The 22,288-nt window shown below is 48.0% G+C and overlaps 1 protein-coding gene and 1 pseudogene across 1 annotated transcript; both read left to right on the forward strand.

Annotated features, from left to right (window-relative positions):
• Nucleotides 1-8,823: 8,823 nt before the first annotated feature.
• On the forward strand, nt 8,824-9,481 carry LOC132232364 (peptidyl-prolyl cis-trans isomerase A-like; annotated as a pseudogene).
• Nucleotides 9,482-12,506: 3,025 nt separating this feature from the next.
• ZP3 (zona pellucida glycoprotein 3) lies at nt 12,507-21,884 on the forward strand. The gene is made up of 8 exons (XM_059691836.1): nt 12,507-12,876; nt 14,811-14,929; nt 17,107-17,210; nt 17,280-17,457; nt 17,554-17,671; nt 20,824-20,915; nt 21,056-21,183; nt 21,644-21,884. Exons 1-8 carry the CDS (start codon nt 12,592-12,594, stop codon nt 21,841-21,843), a joined length of 1,224 nt encoding a protein of 407 aa, XP_059547819.1. The 5' UTR covers nt 12,507-12,591; the 3' UTR covers nt 21,844-21,884.
• Nucleotides 21,885-22,288: the final 404 nt, after the last annotated feature.

Here is a 22,288-nt window from a genome sequence, read left to right on the forward strand (position 1 = left end):
CCCTAGTCATCTGCTCTTTCCCAACTGGATTCTTCACTTTGAGTTTCTAAGCACACTCTGCTCTCTATCATTAAAAGCAAACAACAGCCTGGCTGGTGTGGCTCAGCGGTTGAGCATCAATCTGTGAACCAGGAGGTCACAGTTCCATTCCCAGTCAGGGCACATGGCAGGTTGCAGGCTCAATCCCCAGTGTAGGGTGTGCAGGAAGCAGTCGATCAATGATTCTCCCTCATCATTGATGTTTCTATCTCTCCCTCCCTTTCCCTTCCTCTCTGAAATTGAAAAAAAAAAAAAAAGCAAACAACAGAAAACCCTTCCCACCTGTGTTGGTTGGGCGTTCAGGTGCTGGTACCCCTGCCATGCTCTGTCACTGACTGGGAAATGCCCGCCAAGAGTGTGGTCTCGGCTCAAATGCTGCAGTGCTTCCGGAAGGTGCTAGACAGGAGGCTGTCAGCTGACTGAATTCCTCACATCTCATCAGCAAGTTCCTTCTCCAGGGCAGGTCTGAGCAGCACTTCTGCGAGGCTGCCACTGGCCTCCACAGCCCCTCCTCCAGCCAGTGCCCACCCCTCTCCTTCCCATCACAGCCACACTTCTCTAAAGAGCTGCCTGCACACATCTCATTTCCTTACCTCTCACTCACTGCTCAGCTTGCTCCAGTCTGCCTTCTGGCCTCACTACTCCACTGAGGCAATTTGTCCCAAGGTCACCAGTGACCCTCGTGTCATGAGATTCAAGGGCCTATTTTCATCCCTTGTTTTAGTTAGAATATGAGCTCTGATATGATAACAGAGAGAACCTGTATTCTTCAGTTTTTGCTGTGATAACATGCAAAACAAACAACCCCTAAATTGCAATAGCTTAAAGCAGCGATTTTCAACCGGTGTGCCACAAGAATTTTTAAAACGGGCAAATGCTGATTATTTAGTCAGGGGCTCGGACCGCTTTTCCTTGAGATTGTAAAATTTAAAAAAATGACAACAGACAACACAACAATAGCTGTTTGGTATGAATGAATCAAAATGATATTTTTTTTGTCAGATCGGCAAAAAATATATTTTTTTGGTGTGCTGCAGAATTTTAGTATTAGTTTATGTGTGCCATCAGATGAAAAAGGTCGAAAAATTGCTGGTTTAAAGCAAAAATTGCTTTCCTCCCATGGTTCTGCATGTTGGCTGTGATGGTTCTATTTCAGGCTGTGGGCTGGGTTCAGGTCTGTTTTATTAGCCTCTCATTCCAGGATCCAGGAAAGGAACAGCAGTTTCCCAGGGCATGCTCCTCCTGTAGAGGAGGCCGGAACCCAGAAACCAAACCAGGCCACAAGCATATCTAAAGTCTGCTTCGGCATGATACACATCCCATATGCTCATATTTGGTTGTCTAAAGCAAGTCACATGGCCAAGCCTGTGATCTATCAGTGGGGCAGGGGAATATATCCCTCTCATAAAGGGGAAGAGGAGAGAGAATGAATACCAGTATTTGCTGAAAAGTAGTATAATCTACCAGAAAATAACAGGCTTGAACAATATCCAAATTTATTTTTCTCTTTCACTTACAAGTCCTGGTAGGAGATCTAGAACTGGAGATCTAGAGCTCATGATTGTTAAGGATCCAATTCCTTCTCTTTTATTGCTCTGCCATTGTTTTCTTTTTTTGAAATCCTCACCCAAGGATACGTTTATTGATGAGAGAGAGAGAGAGAGAGAGAGAGAGAGAGAGAGAGAGAAAGCGAGAGAGAAACATCAATGTGAGAAAGAAACATCGGTTGCCTCCTGTACATGCCCCAATTAGGGACTGAACCCTCAACCTAGGTATGTGTCCTGACCAGGAATCAAACCTACAACGTTTTTGGTGTACAGGAAGATGCTCTAACCAACCGAGCCACTGGCTGGGACATTCTGCCATTCTTAATACAGGGCTTCCTTCTCATGCTCCAAGAGTGTTGCTCTAGCCTCTGCCATCAAGCTTTTATTTTAGCCAATGTATCAGTCAGATCGGGCTGTCCATCAACATATCATAGACTATGTAGCAGAAACAACAGAAATTTATTTTCTCACAGTTCTGGAGGCTGTAAAGTCCAAAATCAAGGTTCTGGCAGGATTTGGTTCCTGGTGAAGATTCTCTTCCTGGCTTGCAGTTAGCCACCTTCTCACCGAGTCCTCACATGGGAGGGAAAGCACTCTTTGGTGTCTCTTCTTATAAGGGCACTAATCCTCTGGGACCATGGCCCCATCCTTATGACCTCATTGAACCTTAATTACCCCTTAAAGGCCCTATTCCCATACAAGGTCATATTTGGGTTTAGAGATTCAACATAAATTTTAGAGGACATATTCAGTCCATGAAAGAAAATTGAAAACGGAAAGAAAAGAGAACCAGAGGGCATGCTCAAGCTTTTTCCTTAGAGGGTATGACCACACCCTTCAGCTTGTACCTCATGGCTAGAACTTCGTCTCATGGCCACAACCCAGTTATGAATTCCATTATTGCAAAGAAGAGAAAGCAGATACCAGCGGACAACTACAGCTTCTGTGTTGTCCTTGTATTTCTCGAGATCTCAGCAGCATTTGATACTCTATTAGTGACAGTGCTTCTGGCTACAAGTAACAGGAAACACAAATCAAAGTTGCTTAAAAAGGGGTTTTATCTCACTTACCAAGAAGTCAGAGTGAGCCCATTTCAGGGCTGGTTAATTCCGTGGAGTGACATCATCAGGGGCCCGGGTCCTTCCTATCAGCCTACTCTGCCAACATCAGCAAGTTGGCTGCTCTTCTTCTTTTCTAAATGTATTTTATTGATTTTTTAACAGAGAGGAAGGGAGAGGGATAGAGAGTTAGAAACATCGATGAGAGAGAAACATCGATCAGCTGCCTCCTGCACACCCCCTACTGGGGATGTGCCTGCAACGGAGGTACATGCCCTTGACCAGAATCAAACCTGGGACCCTTCAGTCCGCAGGCCGACGTTCTATCCACTGAGCCAAACCGGTTAGGGCGTGGCTGCTCTTCTTGGTGGCTTTCCTCATGGCTCAAGATGGTGGCCTCAGTTCAGAGTATCTCATGAACAGGACAATGTTCAGAGCCAGAAGAGGGGAAACATCTCTACCTTGTGTCCTGTTTTAAAAGCTAGGAAGTCTTTCCCAGCAAACCCCCAACAGATATCCCCTCATGCCTTGTTGGCTTTATCTAGTTACTTGCCCATTGTACAGAGTGACAGGCAAGTGGAGGGGCGCCCTAGGCTCAATCCCGGCCTTCTCCTCTGTCCGTACTCCCTCTTTAGCAGGCCTCGAACAAGCTCAACATGTATGACCCTTTGGATTTGAGTACATTCACAGAGTTGTACAGCCATCACCATTCCCTAATTCCAGAACATTTCCATCACCCCAAAAAGAAACCCTGTGCCCATTAGAAGTCAATCCCTCCTCCCGTTCCCTCAGGCCTTTGGCAACCACTAATTTACTTCCTGTCTTTATGGATTTGCTCATTCTGGACATTTCAGATAAAGAGAATTTATACATTCCTATCTAGAATATATAAAGAACCCTCAAAATTCAACATTAAAGAACCAAACACTAGTTAGACAATGGGGAAGCCATAAAGAGACATTTTACCAAAGGGTGCGTCCAGTTGGCAAATGAACACATGAAAAGATAGTCAACAGCACTCTAGCCTGTTACTCTCCCGCTCTCATCCTTGAGTGGCTTCTCATTAGAATGAGATCTAAAGGCCTACAAGGTCTTTCATGAATTGGTCCCTGGCCGCCTCTCTGAGTTCATCTCCCTCCACTCCCTCTCATTCATTCTGCTCAGCCACCCTGGCCTCCTCGATTTTCCTGGACATACAAGCCTGCTTCTACCTCAGGGCCTTTGTACTTGCAGTTCCCTTGGCCTGGAGCTGTCTTTCCCCAGGTATTTGCACAACTCACTCCCTCACCTCATTCAAATGTCACTCCCTGCCGAAACCGGTTTGGCTCAGTGGATAGAGCGTCGGCCTGCGGACTGAAAGGTCCCAGGTTCGATTCCGGTCAAGGGCATGTACCTGGGTTGCGGGCACATCCCCCGTGGGGGATGTGCAGGAGGCGGCTGATCGATGTTTCTCTCTCATCGATGTTTCTGACTCTCTATCTCTCTCCCTTCCTCTCTGTAAAAAATCAATAAAAATATGTTTAAAAAAAAAAATGTCACTCCCTCAGAACGTCCTTTCCTGACCACCCTCTCCAAATTAGCAGTCCCCATCATTCTCCATCCTCACAGTTCTGTTAAAAAAAAAAAGCGATGGTCCTAAAACTTCAGCACCACACCCCCGACTAGCAGGCGAGCAGGAGTCTAAACACCAGTCAGTCAAGCACTTACACAGAGTCTTGGAAAGTGTTCCAATAGTCTTTTGCTTCCAGTTCAAGAAACATAGTCTGTGCAGCTTGACCCCTGAGAAAGGTACACAAGTGCCTTCGGCCTAGATATCGGCGGTTACAACACGGTCACACCCAGCCTGGCAGGGAATGTGCCCCACAGTCACCGGCTGGTAGGGGCTATAACATGAAGAATACTCGCCCCACTTGCTGGATTAGTGCGGACATCAGGGACAAGGAGTATAAAGGCCAGGTGTGTTCAAGGGGAAGGGGAGAGACAGGCATGTTCATATACGGTCGGCAGGAATAAAAATGGGTTTAATATACATACTTAATATACACATTTAAATATACATACTTTTGACCCACAAATCTACTTCTAAGAATTGGTCTTACAGAAATATCCATGCAACCATGGAAAGATAGATGTACAAGGAAGTTCAAGTTTGTAGCAGTGGAAACATTGCAACCATCTAAATGTTCAGCAAGAGGATACTGCTTGAATAAACTGTGGTGCATCCATATAATGATGTTCTATTGCCATAAAAAATAGTGATTTTCAGCATGAAAGATGTCCCCACATCTTGTTATGTGGAAAATCAATTTGCATAATGGTGTAGACTATGATTCCCATTCTAAAATATATTTTTTAAAATAAAGTTTTTCTTTTGGAATAATTTTAGGTGTACAGAAAAGTTGCCCAAAAGCTACACAGAGTTCCTATGTATTCTTTATCTAGTTTCCCCTAATGTTAACAACTTTTTTACATAACCATGATACATTTGTGAAAACTGATAAATTGACCTTGATACATTAATGTTAAGGAAACACCAGACTTTATTTGGTTAATATTAATAACTACCTGTTTTTCCACTCGTGTGCTTTTTCTGTTCCAGGATCCAATCCACATTGCATTTAGTTAGTGTATTTTGAAATGCTTATATATATATTCCTAGAAGAAAATGCTGGGAAGGACTCACCACAAACTGCTAACAATGGTTGGGGCTGGGAGGGAGTGGATTTCCTTTTTACTTTAGGCACTTACTTTTTTTAAAAAAAAAAATTTTGTTTTATTGCTTAAAGTATTACAAAGAGTATTACATATGTCTCTTCTTTTTCCCCCTGCTTGACATTCCCCTGGCCTCCCCTACCTGCCAGTGTCAACTACAGCAGGAAGGCTGGGGAGGGTTGGGGGCGGGAGAGGGGTGGTAAGAGATCAACCGAAGGACTTGTATGCATGCATATAAGCATAACCAATGGACATAGGCACTTACTTTTTAAGGTAATTTTTTAACGCTCTATAATAAAAAGCCAAAACATTGTACAAAAACTTTGAAAATTATCAATCTTCCTTAGCTGTAATCAAGGTCACATAGTCTGTCAAGTGGGCTGAAAATTTTATATATTATTTGACATTTAACAATGAGATAATGAAATATTTCCCACATACTCCGGAGCCCCTTTCCATTTATATCCCTAAATTTCCTTTCACTTTACCCACTGAACAAAGCAGTATAACAAATCTTAGTCCATTGGGGTCCCTCCAGCAAAAGTCTGACTACAGAATTAACGAATGGTGGCATGTACATAGGCATGTCTGGCAAATTCCAGCTGCCCAATTTGTCTCTATTACATGCCAGCTGTTTTGTCTTCACAGGGCAACAGGCAGAAAGGAAAAGTCCTATATATTTTTTTACACCAACTGCTTTTTATTATTGAATTTTGAAATCTTTCACAAGATGATTAAAAAAACAAGAAAAAAAAACAAAACAAAACCAATAACATGACAACCACAGCTGATGTAATTTTCCATTGTTCCCAGTCAGCTCCAAACCTACTGTGTGCAAAGCCCATTTCCATGCACCTAAACGAGATACAGGTTTTGAAATCATTTATTCTAGTTGTAGCAGCTTATTATGCAGGTACAGCCAAACACACAAAGCTTCAAGACAGAATGCACACAAACTTTACAGTGTGGGCTTTGAATTTCAAATATGGGAACAGAAGAATCTACACGAAACTGATGGAAACCGAGCACAGATGTCCAAGACTGAACCTTGGAACTTGAGTGTAAGTCTTGCTTCCTCAAGTGCTTTCCTCTGCTACTGAACAGTCAGATGAAGATGTAGAGCTTTGTAGTTAGTTTAAATTATACACTCTGTAGATACTATACCAATTTTATTTTATTTATAAAAAAATACTAGAGGCCCAGTGCACAAAATTCGTACACTGGCAGGGTCCCTAGCAGCTGCTGGCTGCCGGCTGCTGACTGGGACCTCCCTTCCTTCCCCCGGCCATCCCCGCCCCCTGGTAGAACTCCCAGATGAAATCCTGGTTGAGGGGACAATTTGCATACTATGCTTTTATTATATAGGATATTTTTATTGATTTCAGAAAGGAAGGGAGAGGGAGAGAGAGATAGAAACATCAATGATGAGAGAGAATCATTGACCAGCTGCTTCCTGCATGCCCCACAGTGGGGATCAAGCCCACAACCCTGGCACATGCCCTGATGGGGAATCAAACCATAACTTCCTATTTCATAAGTCAATGCTCAACCACTGAGCCACACTGACTGGGTGGTACTGTACCAATTTTAAAAGTTACACATAGGCCAGGAATGTCCATCTGTTCATTTGAATTGACCAGACCTTCCAGAGGGATGGCTGAAAACCAACCAGGGCACATGGGTGCGGTTTCCTGATGGGCACACTGCACTCCTGATCCAGGGTGGCTGCTGCTTTCCTCATCGGAGCTGTCGCTATAGGCTTTGCGCCTCTGCCTGCCACTAGAGCCCCGAGTGCTGTTGAATTCCTGGAGCTCTACTTCCTCTGTGTCTTCGATGATGTTCTGGACTTCTGGTCTGGATGGCAGAAGGTCTTCTAGTTCAGAAAGCTGGCCGGGGTTGATCCAGTCGTTTTGAGGAAACTGCACATCAATCTTTATGTAAAGGTCACCTTTCATGAAGGGATTACAATACTGTGGCATTCCTTCACCTCGAGCCACATGGACACACGCTGGTTAATGACTTTGCCAGGTGGGTATTTCACCACGATGGGTTGTGCATCACGGTGCTTGAATGTGAACTGAAACCTGCAGAGGGCTTCCACAAGTCCTATCTTGTATGTCATGTGCAAATCGTTGCCATCCCTCTGGAACACCTCATGTTCTTTCTCTTGTAGCAAAAGAACTACGTCTCCTGACTCCACTCCTGGGGTCTGGTCTGCTTCCTCAGTGAATGTAATTCTCCGTCCACTTTTCATGCCTTTGTCTACATGGAGAGCCAGTGGGGCACAATGGATGGACCCTTATTTGTACCTGGCACTGGGTCTGGGCCTGCAGGGTGGTCCTGGGGTATACTTCTTTAGAATTTTGCCAATTGCATCAAGTAAATGTTGGTGTAAGAAATGTCCAACTTTGTAGAAAATTTTTATAAGAATATATTTGATTCAAACTTACTATATATGGCAGGAGCCAGATCTCAAATGCTCCCTGTTCTTTTTCTTCAAAAGTCTTAGCTTCCTTAGACTTTCCATATAAATTTTAGAATCAGTTTCTCAGGTTTCTCTCTCTCTCTCTCTCTCTCTTTCTCACACACACACATACACACACACCTGTTGGAATTTTTATAGAAATGATAGATTAATTTGGGGGAAAATATCTTTTATGATATTGCATTTCCCATCCATGAATAGGGACTATCTCTCTGCATTTAGGTATTTTTTGATGATTTTCAATAAAGTTTCATAAAATTTTCTTCAAAGATCTTACAGCTCTTTTGTTGGTTTGCTTTATGCCAAGTAACCTCGTATTTTGTCTCAGCAGTTGCTTTTGAAAACTTGTTAATAGCCTTTTTCTGAAATTGGATCCCACTGTCTTCTCTTTCACTTGAATCTGACTTAGAGAGGGTTTATTTTTAACTTTTTTATTTTTAAAATATTTTTAATTGAGAGAGAGAGAGAGAGAGAGAGAGAGAGAGAGAGGTTGATTGATTGATTGATTGATTGTTGGTCCACTCATCCAGTGGCTGATTCTTGTATGTGCGCTGACCAGGAATCAAACCTGCAACCTTGGTTTATCGAGATGACACTCTAACCAACTGAGCTCCTCTGCCAGGGTGAGAGAGGGTTTGAAATTCTGTTTGCCCTTTACCCAGATTCAGCAAATGTGACCATTTGCTACACATGCTCTCTCTTGTATCGCTTTACACTTGTGTAAATATGTGTCTATATATGTATGTACACATATACACACATACACATATCCATATATATATATATATATATATATATCCATACATGCATTTTTTCTAAACACTCGGCATCATCCCCTCACATCAGGAGGCACCTGAGGTCAGTTTATCCCATTATCCCACTAATGGTTAGTTAACTTTGACAATATGGCTAAAGTGGTGTCTGCCAGATTTATCCACTATAAAGAAACCACTTAGCTTTGCAGACGCCGCCGCCCCGAAGCCGCCCGTGACCAGCCATGGTGAACCCCACCGTGTTTTCGACATCACCGTCAACGGTGAGCCCTTGGGCCGCGTCTCCTTCGAGCTGTTTGCAGACAAAGTTCCAAAGACGGCAGAAAACGTCCGTGCTCTGAGCACTGGGGAGAAAGGACCTGGTTATAAAGGTTCCTGCTTTCACGGAATTATCCCGGGATTTGTGTGCCATAGTGGCGACTTCACACGCCATAATGGCACAGGCGGCGAGTGCATCCATGGGGAGAAATCTGAGGATGGGAACTTCGTCCTGAAACATACAGGTCCTGGCAGCTTGTCCATGGCCAAGGCTGGACCGAACACAAACGGCTCCCAGTTTCTCATCTGCGCTGCCAAGCCTGAGTGGTCGGATGGCAAGCATGTGGCCTTCGCCAGGTGACGGAAGGCCTGGATATTGTGACAGCCATGGCGCTCTGGGTCCAGGAATGGCAAGACCAGCAAGACGTGCTGACTGTGGACAACTCTACCAAATTTGACTTGTGTTTTATCTTAACCACCAGACCATTCCTTCTGTAGCTCAGGGGAGCACCCCTTCACCCCGATTTGCTTGGAATGTTCTATAATCTTTGTGCTCTTGCCAGTTTATTGGGTTCCATAATTTCCTTACCCCTTCCCAGTCTGACTGGATTGCAGTTAAGTTTATGATTATGAAATAAAAACTAAACAGTTGTCTGTCCAAAAAAAAACCAAAACACCACTTAATCCTTTGTAGTTAATAAAGAATCTTTAGAGAGAAACTTTGAAACTATGCATTCAAACTTCCATCAACTAGGTTTATTGTGGTAAAACATACATACCATAAAATTTACCATTTTAAGCAATTTTAAGTGCACAATTCAGTACATTCACATTGTTGTGCAACCATCACTACTATCCATCTTCAGAACTTTTCCTCCAGCTTTATCAAGATATAAGTGACATATAACATTGTAGAAGTTTAAGGTGTACAGCACATTGATTTGATACTGATATTGCTAAATATCATCATCATAGATTTAGCTAACATCTCCATCATGCCATCAACTAATTTTTTTAACATGCACGGATAATTCTTGCCTGAATCTATTACTATGATGATTGCAAATGGTTATTAGCCGGCATTCTAGTGTAAGGAAATTTCAATTTTACAGAAAAAGTGTTCCCACCTGTGTGTTTTTATCATCAGCACGATGCTCATGGATTCTTACTCAGTGGGTAGTTTTTATTGTCCTATTCATTGATGCACAGTTGTCCCCAGTTGGGCCAGTGGGATTACCTCCCTCTGCCCACCCCCACCGCCACCCCCACCCCCCAGTCACCACCACCATTAAGTTTGCCTCTTGTGTTCTTTTGACACATCCTTGTCATTTTGTGAGCATTTTTTTTTTTTTGGCTTAACAGTATGTTCCAGAGTCTCCTTGTGTTTTTTGGCCTTACCCTTGAATCAGCCAACTCTCCAAGGATCCCTGGGTTCTGCTTTTACAGAGGAATAGTACTTAGAAACCAATATCTGGGCAATAAGGAATGTTAAGAGAAATGCTGTGCTCTGGGCTGGTGGCCGGGCCTTTGGTGAATTCTGGCCACCAGAGGGCAGCACTTCCCAGAAAAAAAAAATGCAAAAGACCCAGAATCTGGCTTGGGCTGGGCAGGTCATGCTTCCTGATGGAGGTGTCTCTAGTTCTCTTTCCAAAAAAGAGAATCTCTCTCTCTCTCTCTCTCTCTCTCTCTCTCTCTCTCTCTCTCTCTCTCTCTCTCTCTCTTCTCCTTTTCCCTCTCCCTCTCACACACACACACTCTCACACTCACACAAAAACAGAAACAAAAAAAGAGAAACACAAGCCCCATACCACTTGCTAACCACCACTCCATGCATATAAAGACACCCCTATCGCCCTAGCTGGTTTGGCTCAGTGGATAGAGCATCGGCCTGAGGACTGAAAAGGGTCCTGGGTTCGATTCCTGTCAAGGGCACATGCCCCAGTTTCGGGCTCAATCCCCAGTGGGGGGCATGCAGGAAACAGCCATCAATGATTCTATCTCATCATTGATGTTTCTATCTCTCTCTCCCTCTCCCTTCCTCTCTGAAATCAATAAAAATATATTAAAAAAAAAGACACCCCTATCCTTATCAGACTCCCCCCACCAGTACATGCCTCATCTGACCCTCACCACTTTCTTCATATCTTTTGTTCTGAAGTCTTCTCAGGGGGTTAGCTCTGAGGCAGAGAGCAAGAGGGGGTGGATATGAGGCTTCAGGGAGGTCCTGGTTTCTCACTACCAGCCCACCCCACCCTATTGTGAACACAACTCGAACACACAGCCGTAGGTAACAAGTATGGAGGCCCCCTCGTAGGGTACAGTCTCTCAGCTAGCTGTCCCACCGGGGCCTCAGGCCACAGCTGGCTCCCTCCCTCTGGGCCTGGAAGGCAGGAAACCCAGAGAGGGGGCTTCCACGGGGGTAGGCCACCGAGGTGAGCTTGGAGCCTGAGCTCTGAGTTCCTACCTGCTTCTCTCTGTTGACTGTATCTGCCCCCCACCCCCATGTTGATCAGCTCAGAGGAAGTTGTCGGGGTAATTCCTTCCCTCCGTTTATTTATCTTCCCACAAGTAAACTAGAATATTAAACACACACACACACACACACACACACACACCCCAATGGGGTATTTCAGCAATTTAAACTTATGGCTCAATTACTTTATTTTATTTATTTCTTTTCTTTTTGTGTGTGTGTATAGTTCAATTACTTTAGAGGCATGCATTTACAAGTGAGTACATACTTCTACCCCTAGGAATCAGTGCCATTAATTTTTGTATTTCTCCTCCCCTCCGGAAGGAGTTTCACCCAGGCCTGGTAGAGTAGGCCATTGTAAATGCTGACCCTGTCCGTCCTGCTCTACCCTCTCCCATCAGGACTGGCGCAGGAGCCTCTGACCCTTGATTCCAGTCAACGGCTTCCAGGCCGAGCTAGCAGATTACGCACCTGATTCAGCCGCTCTGCGGTGCTTCTCTACTGCAGAGTAAAATCCAGCCTCTCAGCCAGCACCTTCGTGGTCCTCCCCAGCCCTCTAAACTGCCACTCTTGCTTCTCTGCCCCCACTCCCACCCCCAATCTGAAGCTCCAGCAACTCTGAGCTGAAATTGCCCCTCCCCAGCCCATACAGTGTCCTTTCTACACCTCTACTCACACAGCTGCCTCTACCTCAACTGACCTCCCCTCCTATCTTCCATAATGTTGGGCAGCAGGTCAAAATTTGCCAGCTCCTAAGGATGCCTCTTCCCGCTCTGACTTGGAATAAGCTACCTGCCTTCTCCAATAAAATTCCACCCACCCTTCAATCAAGACCTTTCTCTTGGCCTCCCCCATCGACCTGGGCCAGCTCTTAGCTCCCTCAGTGGGCTATGAGGAGAGGTCAGCACGTGGGGTGGGAGTAGAAAGGGATGAGAAATTATGATTGGCCAGGCTGCCAGCCCACACTTCTCAAACTTTAACATGAATACAAATCAGTTGGGGAGGGAGTGTAAAGCTGATTCTGGCCCTGTAGTTTGGGGTGGGCTGAGAGCCTGCATTGCTAACAAGCTCCAGGTGATGCCCGCGCTGCCGCACGGAGTGCCAATGTGAGCACAAGGGCCTGGCTGCCTGGATTGGCTGAGGAAGGGGGGCAGGTGGGAGCCCAGGTGTGAGTGGCCATCATCCAGGGTATAAGAGGGCAGGGGTGGCTGCCCAGCAGTTACTAGAGGGAGTGTTTGTAGGTGTCATGGCGCCGAGCTATGGGCTTTTCATCTGCTTTCTGCTCTGGGGAGGCACGGAGCTCTGCTACTCCCAGCCCATATGGCAGAGAGGGACTCCCCGCGTTGTGGTGAAGTGTCTGGAGGCCCAGCTCGTGGTCACTGTCAGCAAGGACCTTTTCGGCACCGGGAAGCTCATCAGGCCTGCAGACCTCACCCTGGGCCCCGAGGACTGTGAGCCCCTGGTCTCTATGGACACCGATGATGTGGTCAGGTTTGAGGTTGGGCTGCATGAGTGTGGCAACAGCCTGCAGGTGAGGCTTGGGCCTGGCATGGGTGGGAGGACGTGGGAGAGGTGGCCCGCAATGGGGAGTGTGGATTCAGGGACAGTGTGGCTGGGACGAGGGCAGCTCCCTTTCACTTGTGGGGTGGGAGGATGAGCACCTGAGGCCTAAAGCCGGGCTGTGGGCTGTGGGGGGAGAGTTGGTGGCTCCTGCCTTTAGTTGGCCAAATCAGGTAGGTGGGGTGGAGTCCAGAAGGCAGTGCATTTTAGGTCAGGCTGGGGAGTGAGGGCCTAATGTGGGAGGCATGTTCAGGAGGAGAAATGAGTTGTCTAAGCCAGACCTCTCCGCTAAAGTGGGGGGTTAGTAAGTCCTCAGTGTCATGAATAGGTTCTGTGCCTTTCAGCAAAATGGTCTATAACGACACCAATTTGACCACAGGCTAATTGAACTCAATTGGGCATCTCATCAATGCTATCACAAAACTGCTATCCTCAGACTAGGAGGGGCCTTCCAGCAGGGCAGGGCTGGCGGGGCACAGATCCCCAGCTGGTCCACAATCCCGGACCAACTTCATTCTGCTTCATGGAGAACCTGTCCTCCCCTCCATCATGGGGCTCCCACTTCTGCCCACCCAGCTCTGGACTTAAATCTTAGTAGTTGGCTGGGGCGGGACAAGCCCAGCCCCTGGAGGCATCCCCTGGAGCTCGAGCTTTAGGTGTGGTTCCCAGGGTTTGCCTTGAAGACTGCTGGGCCCTTGTATCCCTGGGGGGCGGGCTGGGAAGCCGGAGAGGTGCAGTAGGTATTTAAGGAATTATTCTAGCTTAGTCACTCTCAAATCCTTGCATTAGATTCAGCTGTTAAAACTATGCTGGGGCTTTTAGAACTCCCAGTTCCCATATCCTGCACTAAACCAGAAGTGGGAGCCAGACATCAGTATCTTTAAGATCCCAGATGACTCCACTAGCCTGCCAAGTGCAGCGTTTCCCATGATTGGTTTCCCAATCTTGCCTGATAAGGATCACCTGGGGCAGGGCTGCTTGGGAATGACTCCTGTGCAGTTCCTCAGGCCCACGCGTGGTTTAATGCCCTGCTGTCCTGAAAATCTTAACTTCTGAACATTTTCATTTTGCAGTGGGCCTCACAAATTCTGCAGCTGGTCTGCCTGGGCAATCTTTAATCAGCTTAACAATAACCCACAACCTTCGGACCAACTCTGACTGGGCACTCTTTAATGGAAAGCTAGGACTCTCCCCTGAAGATTGAGGGGTTGGGCGGGCCAGGCAACCACTTGGGCCCCAGGTGATCTCCTGAAAAGCTGATTAGAAGCTGCAAATTGCTCCGGTTGCACCTGCCTGTACTCAGCCTGCCTTAGGCAACCAGTGGAACCAATTTGGCTTTCTGTGAAATGGGCGAGAGAATAAGTCAGAAGAGGGAGGGCACCATAAGTGCTGACCGAGCCTCCAAGGGGAGCTTAACAAGGAGCAGATGTGGGTCTAGAAATCAAAGTACATTTTTTGCATTGAGTTGATAGAGTAATTTGAGTTAACGAGCTCCTTAATGAGCTCGGTCTGGGAATGAATTAAACTCGTAAGTCAAGGCCCCACTGTAACTTGGAAGTTTCTGGCTTCATCCTGGTGGCTTTCTTGGCTGCAGGCCTCCCCTGGAAGAGGAAACTGGGTGTGTCTTGGGGTGGGGGTGGCAGCCTGAGCAGAGGAACCTGCCCAACACCTACCTCTGGGAGCAAACCAGACCCCTGCGGAGCCCTCAACATTTCAGGAACAAAAAAACTGAGGTGTGAGGGTAGTGCCTGTCCAGGCTCTCCCATGGGTCACGGCAGAGCAGGCTTTGGGTCCGGGCCTGTGTTCTCCCGGCCTCCTTTGGGCTCCCCTCCCTGCTCCCTTGCAGAGGTTGGGCCCACCTCTGACAGGTGAAGCTGGTGGGGCTGACCCTGCCCTTTCCTTCAGGTGACAGAGGATGCCTTGGTGTACAGCACCTTCCTGCTCCACACCCCCCGCCCCGTTGGAAATCTGTCCATCGTGAGGACGAACCGCGTGGAGGTGCCCATAGAATGCCGCTTCCCCAGGTCAGTGTGGGAGGAGCTGTCGCTGCCACTGGTGCCAAGGCCCCTTGGCAATCCTGTCGGCCTCCCAGCAGCATCTGGCAGCATGGCTGCGAGAAGGTGGAAGTGCTTGGGCTGTGGTCACTGCCCTCAGCCCTGGGTGGAGTCAGGGGCCTCCTGAGCCTCTGAAATGCTCTGGGCCACAGCCGCCTCTGGGTGAAAGCTGTCCAGGCCCCCCTTGGAGTTCAGAACACTTTTTCAATAGCGTAGGGCAGTGGTTCTCAACCTTGGCTGCACATTAGAATCACCTGGGAACCTTTTTAAAATCCTGACTTCTGGGCCTCATCCTCCGGAAATTCTGTTTCTTTGTTACTAATGTTGTGGCCCCACCCCATAACAAAGAAACAGAATTTCCGGAGGCTGAGGCCCAGAAATCAGGATTTTAAAAAGATTCCCAGGTGATTCTAATGTGCGGCCAAGGTTGACAACCACTGGTGTAGGGAGAGGTTCCAAGCTCTGGCCCACATCTGCTGTTTCCCTGTGGTTTAGCCCAGTACAGTGTGTGGGTGGGGGAAGCCCCTCAAGCCCTGAGCACTAAGCAGTGCCCGTGAACTCCGCACGGAGGTGTGAGGAGAGGGTGGCTGTGGCTTATAACACACCACAGGGCCCTGTGCTGGGCTGAGTGCAGAGTGTAGGCCTTGATCCCTGTCCGCCCCCCTGGGGGAAGGCAGGGGAGGGTGGTGCTGATACCATGAGGGGACAGGGATGAGCATGTGCCGGGAGAGAGGTCAAGGGAGGAGTTCCAAGAACAAGATCCTGGATGGGGCCTTGGGAGAGGTGGGGCTGAGACAGTCTAGGCCAGTGGTCGGCAAACCGTGGCTTGGCAAACCAAGGCTCGAGAGCCACATGCGGCTCTTTGGCCCCTTGAGTGTGGCTCTTCCACAAAATACTGACTTCTGCGCATGGGCTACGAAGTTTCAATCGCACTGTATGTGCACGCCCGCACGTGGTATTTTGTGGAAGAGCCACACTCAAGGGGCCAAAGAGCCGCATGTGGCTCGTGAGCCTTGGTTTGCCAAGCCGAGGTTTGCCGACCACGGGTCTAGGCAGAGCCACCCCCCCCACCCCCACCCCCGCCCCGGAGAGCAGTGAGTCACTAGTAGGGGCTACAGCCTGGGGGCCTGGTGCCTATGGCTTAATAAATGGAGGGGGACAGATGGGTTCTAAAGGCCGAGAGATGCAGTGAAGGTGTCCAGGCTCAGTTAGCAGGTGCCCTGCCCCAAGCATCAAGCAGAATGAGTGAGAAATGATTCTTCCACCTGGAAGGTCCTCAGGTAGCTGGTGGGAGAGACATGCGGGAGCTGGTGGGACCAGCTGGAGACTGGAATGAGGTTAGACCTGACCTGTGGCAGCTGACTTGAGGGAGCTAAGGAGAGCTGGAGGAGCTGGGTGCCTGATGATGTTGGGTGGGGGAGATGGAGTCGCCAAGGGCAGGGCTCTGTGCCTGCCCTCCTATTGGCCAGAGAGACTTGAAGCCTTCCTGGGATCATGGCCATCTCTCACTTCAAAAGAGCTCTGCTTGGGACTGAGCTGAGCATGTTGGCTCACCTGGCCTGATGTCTGCAGGCCGCGGGGAGGCTCGTCTCGGGCTGAGATACCTCATCCCAGCTCCAGTTCGCGGAGGTCTGGTTCTCGAAGTAGGCTTTTCCATGAGAACCCCCTGGGGTCAGCAGGGCAGATGTCTTGAGACACCCGACTGCTTCCAGGGACTTCCTGTCTCAGTTCAGGCTCAGAGTATCTCGCTGGCTTCTCAAGAGCCAGAGGCCTAACTGCATTTGTCTCTGAAGGACTTCTTCTCTAGGACTGGCCTCAAGAATCCTGAGTGGTACAGAGAGGGGCTGTGGCCTCAGACCCTGCACCTGAGCCTCCCAGGTGAAACTTAACAAGGAGCAGATGTGGGTCTAGAAACCAAAGGAACTTGAGATATCTGTCTTCATGCTGTAGCTCGGATGTCCTTGTGGCTGGGAGGAACCACACACACGTGTTGAGTACAGGATGTTAAGGGACAGGCTCAGACTTCGTGTCTGTTCAGCTGCCTGGACTAGCTGTCTGACTTTGCAATGAGGTAGAAGTGAGACCCCCCTCTAATGTGGAGCCACAGGGGTGAACCCCACGACAGGTAGCTCCTGTTCTCTTCCCAGGCAGGGCAATGTGAGCAGCCATGCCATCCTGCCCACCTGGGTGCCCTTCAGGACCACAGTGTTTTCGGAGGAGAAGCTGGTTTTCTCCCTGTACCTGATGGAGGGTAAGCAAGGAGGGCTGGCAGGGGGAGCTCTGCCAGGGAGAGGCTCTCACTCCTGACTGTGTCCCTCAGAGAACTGGAGCTCTAAGAAGAGGTCCCCCACCTTCCAGCTGGGAGATACAGCCCACCTCCAGGCCGAAGTTCACACTGGCAGCCATGTGCCCCTGCGACTGTTCGTGGACCACTGTGTGGCTACACCGACGCCAAACCGGAATGCCTCCCCTTATCACACCATTGTGGACTTCCATGGGTGAGGGCTGGGCTGCCTTTCTGGGGAAACCGCATAACATGGCCTATGCCACCTTCCCCGGCCTTTAACTTCCTTCTTCCCTCATTCTCTTCAAAGTTGTCTCGTGGATGGCCTCTCCGACGCTTCATCCGCTTTCAAAGCACCCAGACCGGGGCCAGAGACTCTCCAGTTCACAGTGGATGTGTTCCACTTCGCTAATGACTCCAGAAACATGGTAATACCTCTTTTTCATACCCAGAACTTTAGGGGTCAGGCCGATCAGGCTTACTCTGCTGCTTTAGCCCACTGGTTGTCTCGAGTAATAACTGGATAGCTCTGCCACCCGCCTAGTAACTCCACAACTTGCCAAGTAGATAAAGCCATAGGCTCTAGAGAGATCTTCAAGGAGAAGGCATGGGTGATGCAGTCCCCTGGACAGGTGGAAAACCCATGAAGGATAGAGACAGAATCGGGGGTCCTAGAAATAGAACAAAGTAGAAGAGGAACCCAGGAGACTTAGCTGATGGTTCAAATAAGATGAGCACCAACAACCATGGTATTTGGTGACCAGGTCACTGATCTTGTCCTTGCCAAGGTCAGCAGGGCCAGAACCCAGATAATGAGGGGTTGGGTAAAGGAGTTGACAAAAGCAGGTGTCAGCTTTCTGGAGGGTTTCTAGAAGGGCAAGGAAAGCAGGTGAGAATTTTTCATACAGTGAAGCATCTTAAACTTGATCATAGACTAGACCCGTGGTTGGCAAACTTCGGTTCGCGAGCCACATGCAGCTCTTTGGCCCCTTGAGTGTGGCTCTTCCTAAGCCTTAGGAGTACCCTAATTAAGTTAATAACAATGTACCTACCTATATAGTTTAAGTTTAGAAAATTTGGCTCTCAAAAGAAATTTCAATAGTACTGTTGATATTTGGCTCTGTTGACCAATGAGTTTGCCGACCACTGGGCTAGACCAGTGACTTTGTGAAACCCAAATGCATCAGCATCGCAGAGGGCCCATTGAACTATATTGTTGGGCCCTGCCTCCAGGGTCTGGCTCAGTAGGTCTGGATTGGAGCCTAGAATCTGCATTGCTGACAAGTCTCCGATGGCTGTTGCTGTGGCTCTGGGGGCCACCCCTTCAGAACCACTGAGTGAGAAAGCCCACTTGAAACTAAGGGGATGGAGGGAGTGGGAGCTAAAGTGTAGACTGCTCCTGGTGACTGAGGTATGGACATATGGGGCAGGAAGCACAGGTAGAAGGACTGCCCTCTAGTCAGACAGTGCTGGTAGAATTTTACAAATAAAAATCAAGTAGCTTATATTTTTAAAAATATATATATATATATATTGATTTTAGAGAAGAAGGGAGAGGGAGAGAGAAACATTAATGATGAGAGAGAATCATTGATCGGCTTCCTCCTGCATGCTCCCTACTGGGGATGGAGCCTGCAACCCAGGCATGTGCCCTAACCAGGAATCCAACCATGACCCTCTGGCTCATAGGTTGATGCTCAACCACTGAGCCATGCCAGCTGGGCTCAAGTAGCTTTTAAGCAAGTTAGAAATAGGGGTTGTAAAGTTTGGAATAGCTGGTCAGGAGGGAGAAGGGATTAAAACAGGGGTTCTCAACTCTAGCTCTATACTAATCCCCTGGAAAGTGATTATGATACTTGCATATATTCCCATATAGTTTCACTTAACTGGGGTGGGGCCTGGCATCGCCTTTTCCAACATCTTATAAAAATCTTCAAACATTACCCTGAAAGAATTTTATAGCAAACACCTATGTACCTACCATCTAGGTTCTACCATTAATGTTTTACTATAGCATCATCCATCCACTAGTCTGTCTTGTTTTACTTGAAAATGCATCAAAAGCCACTTAAGCTCCCCGTGACTCTAATAAGCAGCCAGATTTGCAAACCACTGAACCAGAGGCTCAAAGGCTGGGAGGCATTAGGGGCAAGCAGTGTGAATTTGTAGAAGAGTATGTTGCTGCTCCCTCACCTTGCCCGCAGTTCTGTTCTGAGAACAGAAATAGTTTGATACAGACTGGTAGGTAGCAGGAGGGGCGGGAATTAAAGCTGTTAGTGCGATGTCCCGAAGCTTCTGATAACAGGTCCTGGGTTGAACGGAACTGGGAATAAAGGAGAACTGACTTTGAGACAGGGTCCTGGTCCCCCCTTGTGGGTCATAGGCTAGAGCAGCCGTGGGCAAACTACGGCCCGCGGGCCGGATCCGGCCCGTTTGAAATGAATAAAACTAAAAAAAAAAGACCGTACCCTTTTATGTAATGATGTTTACTTTGAATTTATATTAGTTCACACAAACACTCCGTCCATGCTTTTGTTCCGGCCCTCCGGTCCAGTTTAAGAACCCATTGTGGCCCTCAAGTCAAAAAGTTCGCCCACCCCTGGGCTAGAGGATTCTTTTGGGGATAGGGAGTTGAGATTGACTTCAGGGGTGGTCCAGTGGGGAGGACGGGCCTAAGTTTTTATACAGGTGGTTGCCTGCGCTGGTATCTGCATCTCCAGGGAGAGGGAGGTAACTAGAGACCAGAGGACAATGCTGATCAGTGGAAGGTAGCCCGAGCTCTGGGAGGGTTCTCCCTCAAAGGTGGGCTGTGTGGCCTGGCTGACTGTGGCCATGGCACAAGGGAGAAGGAACAGCTTATTCAAGAGCTAATGGGGAACCACCCTAGGATCTTAGGCCCCAGTTAGCATCAGAAAAATGTGCTGAGGATAAGAACAGTTCCCTTCTGGAACAGGGGCTCTTCAAGGCCCCAGAACCCTTCTGTGGTGGGGCAGATAGAAGTGCCTCCTGCCTTGTTTGTTTCCAAAATGGTTTCCCTGCCTGTATACTTGGCCACTAGGTGGTGGCCAAGGTTTGTGACTCTGCAGAAGGCTTCAGAGAGAAGGTGATAGAATTTCCATGCCCTTGCAGGGTTGGCAGGGGGCTGTTGATGTACCACGTAGAGTATAAAATAGGACCTCTGGCTGAGGTGTCCTAGCAAGAGGACCAGAGCTGACCTGAGCCCTGGCTTTGTCAAAATTTTACCTACTCCAGGTGGTCGGGGGATAATGGCCCCTTTGGGCTTGATCCCTGGCCCCTGGCCCCAAGGTTCTGACTTAATGGGCCTCGGTTGGGCATGCTTGGTGATTAGACAAGTTTGGGAGAGGCTGGGAAAGTAAAGATGATGGGTTCCAATTTAGAGTCCAATTTGCTACTTGCTCTGAAGTTTTAGACAAGTTAATCTCTGACCTTCTGTTGCCCCATCTCTAAAATGAAGCTCTTCACCCTTCCCCTCAAGGGTTAAGGGTTATATAAGAAACGACTTATTAAAATCACTGATACAGCTTAGAACTCCCCTAGTAATAACTGCTTTTACTTCCAGATATATATCACCTGCCATCTGAAGGTCACTTCAGCTGACCAAGTCCCAGACCAACTAAACAAAGCCTGTTCCTTCAGCAAGTCCTCCAACAGGTGAGGAGATGAGATTGGACATGGCTGGGGTAGAAAACCTGATTGACCACCCTTGTGTCTGTTCCCCAACATAAATATTATCAGCAAACTGCTTCTTGCAGGCAACCCAGTCATCTAATCCTCTCGTCTTTCCCTCTCAGCTGGTCCCCAGTAGAAGGCACTGCTGATATCTGTCACTGCTGTAACAAGGGCAGCTGTGGCATTCCAACTCGTTCGAGGAGACTGGTGGGACAGGGGCAAGAGTCTGCTTCCCGCAGGCGCAGGCACGGTAGGTCTTACGGTGGCCATAGGGCTATTGCTCTCCCCTTGGTCTAGGGTACCTGCTGTCACTTTAGGGTAACGTTCTTCTCCTTCGTCCCCCATTTAAAGATGTTTACTCCTAGGGGTGCAATTTTGAGCTTCCTTTTTAAACAAAATATATTTTTATTAGAGCGGAAGGGAGAGGGAGAGAGAGAGAGAAGCATCAATGATGAGAATCATTGATCAGCTGCCTTCTGCATGCCCCCTATTGGGGATCAAGTCTGCAACCCGGGCACGTGCCCTCCACTGGAATCAAACCTGGAACTCTTTAGTCCACAGGCCAATGCTCTATCCACTGAGCCAACCGGCTAGGGCTTGAGCTTTCTTGATTAAAACAAAACCTAGTTCAGACCACTGAGGCAGAGCAAAACCCCTAACCCGATTCCTGGTGAGGGACAAAGGTGACCCTTCGATGTCTTATCTTTCAGTGACAGAAGAGGCAGATGTCACGGTGGGGCCACTGATCTTCTTGGGAAAGACTGGTAACCCTGACGTGGAGGAGTCGACCTCTTCTCTCACCTCTTGGATGCTGGGGTTAGTCCTAGCAATGGTGGCATCCCTGACTCTGGCCAACATTGTTCTGGGTCTTGCCAAGTGGCGTCGGGCTGCTTTCCACCCTGGGAAGTGACCTGTGTATGCTCCCCAATAAAAGAAGTGTGAACAAAACATTCAAACCTGTAAAGAATTTTGTGAATTTGAGCCAAACTGTCAACAATTGCCAGGAAGCAATCTCAACGCATTGGGATAATGCTCCAGAGAATGGTGGTTTCTCATCTATTTTTATACACTGCAATCAAAGGAAGGGATGTAGGTGGGTTACATGAAATTCACTGGTGATAGATTAGAGAGGCAGGAGAAAGTAAAGCGGGGGGGGGGGGGGGAGGGAGGGTACCCCTGGGATTGGATAAAAAGTAAAATGATAGACACATACTTAGGTGGGTGCAGGAACAATTAACATGATAACAATGAAGGAATTTGTGGTATCTGTCCTGGTGCCCAGGCACATTAGGTTGAGCCCCAAGGGGTTTGGAAAAAGGGAAGTTACAAGTTACCCAGACATGTCAAGGATATGT

The sequence above is a fragment of the Myotis daubentonii genome, chromosome 4 (genome assembly GCF_963259705.1).
Source record: "Myotis daubentonii chromosome 4, mMyoDau2.1, whole genome shotgun sequence".
Taxonomy (NCBI): domain Eukaryota; kingdom Metazoa; phylum Chordata; class Mammalia; order Chiroptera; family Vespertilionidae; genus Myotis; species Myotis daubentonii.